Here is a 12074-nt window from a genome sequence, read left to right on the forward strand (position 1 = left end):
ATCTTGACTATTTTCCCAACAATTGTGGGGACTACAGTGAGGAACAAGGAGAGAGGTCCCATCAGGATATTTGCACCATGGAAACTCGATACCAGGGCAAATGGAATGTCAGCATGATGGCAGATTACTGCTGGCCATTGAAACGTAATGGTCTCGATGCACAGCACAAGCTAACCATTAAGAGCACAATTTTTTAACAAAATAATTTGATTTGATTCATGTTGATTTGGAATTCATATGTTACTTTTAAGAACATATGAATTCCAAATCAACATGAATCAAATCAAATGATTTTATTAAAAAATTATGCTTCTAATGGTTAGCTTGTGCTGTGCATCGAGACCATTACGTTTCTATGAGCATGATTACTTGTCTAATTTTAATAAATTAGCAATTTATTAAAAATTCACATTTTTATCATTAATTTGTATTTTATTCAAAATCCTTACATGATAAAGCAAAATGGTTTTGTACTTACAATCAGCAGCCCAAGAATATGTAAGATCGCAATAATGAATAAAAATAAAAAATAAAAACATTCCAGATGCAGACCAGTGTTATCAATGCTGTGTACTAAAAGGTTTTATTTCCCTTCTAATTTTAAAGGATATTCCAGAAAATATAATAATTTACACGTGAGAAACAAAGGCTTCCTTTTAGCTTTAATATCATATCACAACAAAAACACCTTGATAGTAATTATGTCATGCCAATATTAACACATAAACAAACATAACGTGAAAGATTATATTTATTGATGGTAAGTAAGACACATGTGCAACAGTTAGGCATCTTTATTCTGAAAAGTTTCGCCTACACTGTAGACTTCTTCAGTAGAGCACAGAAAAGATGGCAGAAGCAGTGAGCTGTGAAGACGATGTTATCAGTCCGTCAACCCTGAAAACGTAAATTTGAGGTGGTCAGTCCTTCAGCCAGGAGAAGAGCATTGTTTCGATAAGTGGCAAACTGTTCTGGAGGACTATGAAAGGGCTATGATATCGAAAAAAGAGTCCAGTAACCGACTGATTCTTAGCAAATGCATTAGGAAAGTATGCATCCAAAAGGATTAATCCGTTTGGGTAATCCCAAGCTTATGACAACCTGCCATTCGCAATTATGGAAAAGGCACTTACAGATTCAGGTAAATAATAACTTTTTCCTTCTGACTTTGTTCAGGTTGAAGGCGTACCTCAAGGCTCTGTTTTTAACCCTGTCCTCTTCATGTTCGTCATTAATGAACTTGTCTTTCTTCTCTCTTCCAATGTTTGGTCATCTTTTTATGTAGTTGATTTGCTAAAATTTGTGCACATGCTGACTGTCGCCTTACGTCGGCTTCTCTCTCTCTTTCTCCAGTATTCTATGGATAGTCCTTTCCACTGGGCCATGTCACATGGGTTTACGATTTCTGTTGCTGCAACACATTAGATAACTTTCACATGACGCCCTATTATCCTTTGTATTGTTCTATTCCTGTATGGATACCATATCCCGGAGCACATAAGGTCAGATACTTCGGTACTCCGCTTGATTATCAAGTGTCATGGAAGACTCACATAAGCTCTTTGAAAGCTGCTTATCATGGCCACCTGAACCTACTTAAAACTTTCAACTTTAATTTTGCATTAACTAGATAAACGTGTCTATATAATGTTCTTCAGACTCACCCGCTACTCTCTCTCTAACGTTCATCCCATTCATCATCAAGGGCAGCGTTTGTGACTCGAAGCTTTTCCATCTTCCTCAGACAATAGCCAATATACAGGGACGAACACCACGTCTTTACAAAATCTACGTGATGCCCATTACTTCCGTTTTGTACTCTGCTTCCATGATCTTTAGAGTGGTTATGGATATTTGCACGACTAATTTGTTTAATAGTCGCTCCAATTTATTATTCCCCCATCCTCTCAGTATTCACTCTCAAATTTAAGCTTACTCTGCAACTCATGTTTTTCCTACCTCATAGGAAGTTCCAACAATTTACCAAAACGCAGTTGTCTTCTACAACTTTATTCTCACAGTTTATAGAACACTCTCATTCATTTCACTGTTATAGCATTGTAGCCCAACTGTGTTGGGGGATATAGAAGCACCTGCAGCTGTTTTTCCTGACTAAATAATCCAAGTAATTTGGTAGACTCGGCCAGTGCTTGTTACCGCAGAGTTTAATGAAATTTCTACTGTTGTCATACACACTGTCACCATGTCTGCCTACTTATTTACAGTTGTTTCGCATTCTCAAAGTAGATTGAATGGTATCCAGAAATTTGACTCCGCTCGTCCCATAGCCCTTTGTATACAGCAATTCTAGTTAGGGACAAAGAGGTTATTGCTTGCTGGGTCCCTGGACGCATAGATGTTCGGGGTAATGAACAAGCAGATGTTCAGCTATTCATGACTTCCCAATTTCCCAGAATGGTATTTCTTTCTCAGAATATTTTTCAGTGATATGACAACAACAACCTTTGGCAATAACGTTGGACTGAGCTGGACCACAACAAATTGTTTAATATTAAACTATATTTAGGTTTCTGGCTGTCTTTTTCCACCACCTGGTGCCTGAAACACTGCTCTCTCGCTGAAATCGGACAAATAAGACTCAGTCAATGGATTCCACATGGAGAAACGCTCGGCACTGCTAAGCGTGGACTGCCAAATAGCACAGTCAGTCTACCATTTCTTAATATATTCCATTGTTAATGTGCGAGCTCTGATGATTCACTTCCCACGCTGCTACTGCCTCAACACTCTTACAATAATTGACATCATCGCTGAAAGTCCCATCTTTGATGCAGACTGACTTATTAACACAAACTAACTTACTAAATCAGCCTTGATTTCAATTTTACTCACGAACTCATGCACTCTCCCCTACCTCCACTCTGCAAGTACATAATTATTTAAAAAATAAATGTTATGAAAGGAAAAAAACAGAAGTAAAATATTGTATAAAATCTAAATCATAAAGATGAATATAAATTCAGAAGACTTATTGAGAGATTTTTTTGAGATTGTCAAGGTTCATCAGATTTATCAGACCCTTAAAAAGTATTAGATAAGGCTGGTTTCTCTTTATGGAAATGAAAAGATAGAAAAATCAACGATTACTTAATAAGGTAATTGATTTTATTAATATGTAAAATTAGAAAAGAATATAAAACACTTAAACATGATATTAATCCTGCTTTAAGGAAAGAAATAAAAAATGGAATATATAAATAATTAGTGACTCAAAGCTAATATGTAAACAATACTTAGTGGAGAATGGTGCCATGCTGATGTTCTGGGCACGTAGCTCTGAATCGTGGTTAGGAACACCGAGCCGTTGTTGATGACGCTGGAGGGAGGGGTGGTTACATGTGGGTGTGACTTAACACACACTGAGTAGACAGTGACCCGACAAACAGAGGTACTGTAATAATGTTGGTAGAATTACCGACAATATGTAAAGTAAAAGGACAAAAGTGCAACTAATGTGACATTTATTGTGGCAACGTTTCGCTCTCCAGGAGCTTTATCAAGCCATTAGTAATGGCTTTATCAAGCCATTAGTAATAAGAACATAAGAACATAAGAATGTAGGAACACTGCAGAAGGCCTACTGGCCCATACGAGGCAGGTCCTTATCAAAACGACATCTACCTAAAGCTACTCAAGAAACAACTCCCGCACCCCCCAACACCAATCAAACCCAGCCCCTCCCACTCATATATTTGTCCAGTCTCTTCTTAAAGCTACACAAGGTCCTAGCCTCTATCACCCCACTGGGAAGACTGTTCCACGCATCTACAACTCTGTTAGAAAACCAGTACTTACCTATGTCCTTTCTAAATCTAAATTTATCCAACTTAAATCCATTCCTGGTTCTTACCTGGTTCGACACCCTCAGTACTTTATTAATGTCTCCCTTGTTTATGCCCGTCATCCACTTATACACTTCAATGATATCTTCCCTCATTCTACGCCTCTCCAGAGAGTGGAGATTTAAGGCTTTAAGTCTATCTTCATACGGGAGGTTCCTTACACAGTAAATCATTTTAGTCATTCTTCTCTGTATGTTCTCTAATGAGTCTATGTCCATCCTGTAGTAAGGGGACCAAAACTGAGCAGCATAATCTAAATGAGGCCTCACTAGTGATGTATAGAGCTGTAAAATAACTTTTGGACTTCTGTTACTTATACTTCTTGAGATAAATCCAAGTAATCTGTTGGCCTTGTTGCGCACACTGAGGCACTGCTGTCTTGGCTTTAGATTTCTGCTTACCATGACTCCCAAGTCTTTCTCACATTCTGTATGACCAAGCTCTACTTCACCTAGATTATAGCTTCGAGGGTTATTTTCATTACCAAGGGCAAGTACCTTACACTTATCCACATTAAACTTCATCTGCCATTTCTCAGACCAAGACATTAATTTGTTCAAATCGTCCTGGAGTTCATTGATATCCTCCTCAGAGTGAATTATACGGCCTATCTTTGTATCATCAGCAAACTTACTCATGTCACTAGTAATCCCTTCATCAAGATCATTAATGTAAATTATGAACAAGAGAGGGCCTAAAACTGATCCTTGTGGAACGCCACTAGTGACTAATCCCCATTCAGATTTCACTCCATTAATGGTAACTCTCTGCTTTCTATTGGTAAGCCATGCCTCAATCCATGCTAGAACTTTACCTCCTATACCATGAGCTGCCACTTTTCTAAAGAGTCTCTTGTGAGGTACTCTGTCGAAGGCTTTACTAAAATCCAAATAAACAATATCATATTCCTTATCACTGTCAACTGCCTCAAATGTTCTATTGAAGAACGTCAGTAAGTTTGTCAGGCAGGAACGACCTCTCGTGAATCCATGCTGAGATTCATTTATCAAGTTATGCTCTTCAAGGTGACTTCTGATAATGTCAGCTATAATTGATTCTAATAACTTGCCCACTATAGATGTCAGGCTTATTGGACGGTAATTTGAAGGAGTGGACTTATCCCCTGATTTGAATATAGGAACCACATTAGCCATCTTCCACATCTCTGGCACAACACTGGTAAGGATGGACGCATTGAATACACTCGTTAATGGCTGACTAAGCTCCATCTTGCATTCCTTAAGTACCCTTGAAAACAACTCATCGGGTCCCGGGGACTTATTTTGTTTCAGTTTGTCTATCTGTTTAATAACCATGTCCCTCGTGACAGTAATATTAGTTAACTTAAATTCATGAGGAACTAAATAATTGCTAATTACTGGAATCTCATTTACATCTTCCTGTGTAAAAACTGACAAAAAATAGTTATTAAATAAGGAACACATTTCCAGTTCATTATCCGTCAGCTGTCCATTCCCAGATTTCAGAGGTCCTACTTTTTCCTTCACCTTCGTCCTATACACTTGAAAGAACCCCTTTGGATTAGTCTTTGATTCATTAGCGACTCTAATTTCATAGTCACGTTTAGCCTTTCTAATCGCCTTTTTTACTTCTCTTTTAAGCTGAACATATTGGTCAGTAAGGTTAACCTCTCCTCTTCTGATGCGCCTATAAATTCCCCTTTTCTCCCCTAATAGATGCTTTAACCTCCTGTTAACCCATTTGGGATCGTTATTATTAGACCTAATTTCTCTCTGGGGAATGTATATACTCTGGGCACTGTGTACATTATTAAGAAAACAATCATAAAAGCAGATCCCTTCATATTCATAAGTATGATTATCGTCAATAAAATCATTAGCTAGATAACCCCAATCAAGATTAGACAGATGTTCCCTAAGTCCATTATAATCAGCAGAACGAAAATCGGGGATTTTTACTGTATTATCATTATTCTTGCATTCCCAATTAATGCTAAAGGTGATGGATTTGTGATCACTTGCGCCAAGCTCTTCGGTGATCTCCAGATTATTCACTAGTGTTTCCTTATTTGACAAGACTAGGTCTAGCAAATTATTACCCCTGGTAGGTTCAGTTACACTCTGTTTCAGAAAACAGTCCTGAACTGTTTCCATGAAGTCACTGGACTCTAGATTACCTGTCAAAGAATTCCAGTCAATTTGGCTAAAGTTAAAATCCCCTACTATGACTACGTTACTGTGTCCAGAAGCCCTAACAATTTCGTCCCAAAGAAGTCTCCCTCTATCGTGATCCAAGCCTGGAGGTCGGTATATTACACCTAGAATTAGTTTTTCTTGACCCTCCACGAACTCTACCCAAACAGACTCTGTTACTGCTCCATCTATTTTTATACCTTTTTTTATGCAACAATTAATATTTTCTCGAACATACAATGCAACTCCTCCCCCCTTCCCATTACATCTATCCACATTGAATAACTTAAATCCCTGAATATTACACTCAGCAGTCATATCCCGACTCTTTAAATCATACCACGTTTCAGTTAATGCAATGATATCAAAGTTCCCAGCACATGCTACCAAACGTAGTTCATTAATTTTATTTCTTGCACTTCTACTGTTAGCATAAAATACCATCATATGTTTTTTCTTCTGCACATTTTTCCTATTCATCTTTGTTTTTACACAATTCCTGAAATTATCATTACCCAGAGTTACTCCATGAGAGTTACTATTAAGATTCTTAATATCAGAGCATAAGTCAATATATCCATACTCATTATTAATCATTTCTAAACCCATACCTCTAACTAATCCTAGTTTAAAGTCCTAACAACCCCCTCAACTGAGTTAGCAAGAAAACCCACACCTGCCCTGGATAAGTGAACCCCATCCCTGGCATACATGTCATTTCGGCCATAGAAGTTGTCCCAGTTGTCAATGAATGGTACTGCATTATCCTTACAGTGTTTATCCAGCCAACAATTAATACCAATTGCTCTGGACAACCATTCATTACCAACACCTCTTCTTGGCAAAATGCCACATATAACAGGGCGCCCCCCCTTCTTCCTAATCATGTCTATAGCTGTCCTGAACTTTCTAACTAAATCCTCACTTCTACGCTTGCCTACATCATTGCCTCCAGCACTGAGGCAAATAATAGGATTGATCCCATTACCGTTCATGATGTTGTCGAGCCGGCTAACAATGTCCTCCATCCCAGCCCCAGGAAAGCATACCCTTTGTCTCCTACTCCTGTCCTTCAAGCAGAATGCCCTATCCATGTATCTAACCTGGCTATCCCCAACAACAACAATATTCTTACCTTCCTTGTCGTTCGTCGTGACGATCCCAGTAGTAGACTCACATTCGTCGGGTAGCACCGAGAATGCGTTGGAGGTTTCCACGGGAGTTTCCACAGCAGTCTCTTTCTTCTTCATTGTTTCTGGCTTTCCATTCGTCTTCTTGATCGTCAACTTCGTCGTCCCCTGCTGTCCAGCCACTGACCACGATCCCTTCTTGACCTGAGGACTCGAAACAGGAGGACTACTACGAATCCTCTTGTTTTCCTCGGTCAATCGCCGTATCTCCATCTTCGCTGCCTTCAATTCCTCCTTAAGTTGCTGGTAAAGTTGCTCGATGGAGGGCATCTTGGTTCAGTCCACGGGAGCAAACAAGACACTTCTTCACAGAGTTAAGTACAGGTCAGCACTCAAAGTACAGGTCACCACTCAAGAGCACACGAACAGGTCTTCACAGAGCTAAGTACACGTCACCACTCAAAGTACACGTCACCACTGTCAAAGTACACGTCACCACTGAGAGCGAAACGTTGCCACAATAAATGTCACATTAGTTGCACTTGTGTCCTTTTACTTTACAAACAGAGGTACTGTGATCCTGTGACTGCCACAACACTTGTGAAGCAGTTAAGCTGCCAGTCGAGAACCACCATGAGACGTAGGTGGGGTTACTACTGGGGAATGGCTGCTAGATTGGTGTGAAGCTGATGTGTTATTACTGGGGAATGGCTGCTAGATTAGTGTGAAGCTGATGTGTTATTACTGGGGAATGGCTGCTAGATTAGTGTGAAGCTGATGTGTTATTACTGGGGAATGGCTGCTAGATTGGTGTGAAGCTGATGCGAGTCAGCTACGAGTGGGAGGGGACCAGTGTTGGCACAGATGCCAGATTGAAAATAACATCTTTTCAAAATCAATGTTTCTCTTCTTATCTCACCTGTGTCGGATGAGCAGAGCCGACAATCAAGGCTGAAATAAAGAAATACAAAATTACACGCAACTCGAGAAATCACTCACACTTATGGCCTTTAAAAGAAATGGTGTGGATTAAATAATGTTACACCACCTAAATCCAAATCAGTACAGGAAGAATTTGCAGCACCAAAATAAACCAAATAAACCCAAACACATAATAAATTAAACAAGAGTGGAACGAATACTTACAGATTTTGTGGGAGCCGAAAGTCAAGTGACAGACAACTCTTGTTACCTCCCACTGGGTGCATAACGGGGGGGGGAGGGGGGTTGATAGTGTAACGATGCACCAAAGGACCACCATCATTTATTCACACTTCCACCACTCCTATCTAATGAACTTTTCCCTCACAGAGATGTTGACAAGAAAAAACTCAAGGCAATACAACTTGATTTTTACAAGAAATCAGTTTCATATTATTTTCTGAGGCAAGGAAATATATATAAATTGTAGTTCCATTTATTCGATGTCAGTTCTTTACTTAGGAGATCATATATGATTACCTAAAACTTGAAAATTAATATTAATTTCCACATCTAGGGAGCTGCATTGCTCAATTATAGTACAATTCTTCGTTTAAACAAAACTATAATTGTAGAAAAAAACTTGAAAATAAAACTGCATTCCAAAATAATTGCATGAAAAAGCAATTATTAGGAAAAGTCGAAAGACGACTTGAAAGCAAATAATTCTTCAATAATTTCGTTAATAACAAAAAATATAATTCTTTTTAATTAATTTTCTTTTCCTGGCAGGAAGGCCCTATGCATCTTGTAGTTCAAGGAGCCAACCCGCTGATACAACCAAGTGACCATATATACAACACCATCATGGATCCACCTGGACGAGTACTTATACTGAACTACAAAAATTTCAACACTGATAAACTTTCAACAAGAAAGGGATCCGATCATGATGTCATAAACCTAATTAACCTCTATAGTCAAATGGGTTACATTACAGAGCATCATACAGATTTAACAGGTGATGAAACACGAGCAGTTATTAAAGGATTTATCAAAAAACAGATGGTGAAGCATGCCGGATGCTTGATAATTGTGGTTATGTCTCATGGTGTGGATGAAGGTTATTCATTTTATACAACTGATAAAAATATGTTTGCAATTAGTGATCTACGCAAAAACTTCACTGAAACTGAAGGGTTAAAAAGTGTGCCCAAACTATTTTTTTTCCAGTTTTGCCGAGGCAGTGCTGAACCTCAGGCTCAGATTCATACGGATGGTTTCCAACAATCCCCCGAGAACATAATATATTTCTTTGCCACTTCTAAGGGCTTTGTAAGTTATCGTGATCCTAACAGTGGAGCACCATTTATTAAAACTTGGTGCAAGGTCCTAGCTGAACACTCTCATCGAATGAATTTAGAAGAACTTTACTGTGAATTCAAATTACAGTTTGAATCTAAGAGTAACGGAGCAAAGCCAGAAAAAGAAAGCCATGACTTTAGTAAGAAATTTTATTTTAATCCCAGGTCAGAAAATTAGACTGGTGAAAATTAGACACATGTGCAACATCTAGGTGTCTTTATTGTAGATTTTTCGCCATCCAGTGGCGTTATCAATACAGATTCTAGGATATTATTGGGAGACAGAAGAAGTATATACAAAGATTGAGGTAATCAGTCCCTCAGCCTTGGAGTACGTGTGAAGAGCACCGTAGTTGTGAAGATTCTTCTTGGAAATAAATGGTATAAAATGCCGACACAATCGAAATGTAAACACATGAAGTACAATGTGATCCTTTATTGACAACGTTTCGCCCATACAGTGGGTTTTTTTCAAATCACAAACAAGTCACCTGTTTGTGACTTGAAAGAGCCCACTGTGTGGGCGAAACGTTGTCAATAAATGATAACATTGTACTGCATATGTGTTTATATTCCCAAGATTCTTCTTGTGCTATAATTTAAGAACTTTGTTTTATTGTTTACTGGCTCATCTAGACCAACTGACAGACACAAACAAGTACTGGATGAATTTTACTTATCAAAATTTCCATGTATTATTCCATTTCATTTGTATTTAATCCACCTGGTGGCCTGGTGGCTAACGTTCTCGTTTCACACGGCAAGGGCCTGGGTTCGATTCCCAGCCAGAATAAAAACATTGGGCGTGTTTCTTTACACGTATTATCTATGTTCCCCATCAGTAAAATGGGTACCTGAGTGTTAGTCGACTGGTGTAGGTCGCATCCTGGGACACTGACCTAATTTGCCCGAAATGCGGAGCATAACAAGGGACTTTCTATATAATAGTATGTCAGTGATGTCAGCTAGGCCTGTATATCATGTACATGTGCTTGTAGTAAATAAAGATATTATTATTATTATTATTATTATTATTATTGTTACCAACGAAAGTGACAGTGATACTCGTTTTTCAATACACGGAGCATACTACGGCCTTTGTTTCATTCTTTCGCACACTGGACCTTTTCTAAGTCGTATGACGGTAACAGCCAAAACTGTCATGGTCAGTCTTATGATAATGCTTCTGAAAGACACAACAATAAAGGGAAGTTCTTAAATGGTACACCATTGCAACCTGGAAGTATAGTGCTAGTATAGTGCTAGTATAGTGCTAGTATAGGACTTCACTGCCATAAATGTCTTTCTCACAATGTGTCGGCGTTGTGCCTTCATTTTGCATCATGATGCTTAAGTTTTTTTGCCTTCAGAGTATCCTTAAATCGCCATGAATTACTGGTAGAAATTCCTCTTTTTTATACCGCACTGAAGCTTTATATATATATATATATATATATATATATATATATATATATATATATATATATATATACATCTAGGGGTTTTCTTCTTTTTCTTAATAGCTATTGTTCTTGTTTTTTTTCTCTATTGTCTATGGGGAAGTGGAAAAGAATCTTTCCTCCGTAACCCATGCGTGTCGTACAACGCGACTAAAAATAATAATAAGGAAAACTTTATAAAACTGGGATGCTTGAACTGTGTGGATGTAGTGCGGATGATTAGAAAGAGATGATTGCTGATGTTATGAATGAAAAGAAGTTGGATATACTGGCCCTAAGCGAAACAAAGCTGAAGGGAGTAGGCGAGTTTCAGTGGGGAGAAATAAATGGGATTAAGTCGGGAATATCTGAGAGGAAGGGGTAGCAATAATGTTGAAAGATCAGTTATGGAAGGAGAAGACGGAATATGAATGTGTAAATTCAAGGATTATGTGGATTATTAAAATAAGGGTCGGATGTGAAAAGTGGGTCATAATAAGCGTGTATGCACCTGGAGAAGAGAGAAGTGTAGAGTGAGAGAAATTTTGGGAGATGTTAAGTGAATGTATAGGAACCTTTGAACCAAGTGAGAGAGTGATTGACGTAGGGAACCTAAATGCTAAAGTAGGAGAACCATTTAGAGAGGGTGTGGTAGGTAAGTTTGAGGTACCAGGTGTAAATGATAATGGGAGCCCTTTGATTGAAATTTATATAGAAAGGGGTTAGTTAAGGGTAATACGTATTTTAAAAGACAAAAAGGATAAATAGGTATACAAGATATGATGTAGGGCGTAATGACTAGTTTGTTGGACTATGTATTGGTAGATAAAAGACTGTTCAGTAGACTTCAGGATGTACACGTTTATAGAGGGGCCACAGATATATCAGATCACTTTTTAGTTGTAGCTACACTGAGAGTAAAAGGTAGATGGGATACAAGGAAAATGGAAGCATCAAGTAAGAGAAAGGTGAAGGTGTATAAACTAAAAGAGGAGGCAGTTAGGGTAAGATATAAACAACTACTGGAGGACAGATGGGCTAGTGAGAGTATAGGCCATGAAGTCAAAGATATATGGGGTAGGTTTAAGAATGAAGTGTTAGAGTTTACAGCAGAAGTTTGTGGTTACAGGAAAGTGGGTGCAGTAGGGAAGAAGAGCGATTGGTGGAATGATGATGTAAAGAG

General features: G+C 38.4%; 1 protein-coding gene across 2 annotated transcripts in view; it reads left to right on the plus strand.

Moving 5' to 3' along the window:
* LOC128696463 (caspase-1-A) overlaps positions 1–10471 on the plus strand; it is a 130760-nt gene extending 120289 nt beyond the window's left edge. For both annotated transcript variants that reach the window (XM_070094768.1, XM_070094769.1), the window contains one exon: positions 8881–10471. In XM_070094768.1, coding sequence (XP_069950869.1) covers positions 8881–9630 — 750 coding nt within the window. In that variant the 3' untranslated portion in view covers positions 9631–10471. The remainder of the gene's footprint in view (positions 1–8880) is intronic.
* Positions 10472–12074: the final 1603 nt, after the last annotated feature.

The sequence above is a fragment of the Cherax quadricarinatus genome, chromosome 47 (assembly GCF_038502225.1).
Source record: "Cherax quadricarinatus isolate ZL_2023a chromosome 47, ASM3850222v1, whole genome shotgun sequence".
Classification (NCBI taxonomy): Eukaryota; Metazoa; Arthropoda; class Malacostraca; order Decapoda; family Parastacidae; genus Cherax; species Cherax quadricarinatus.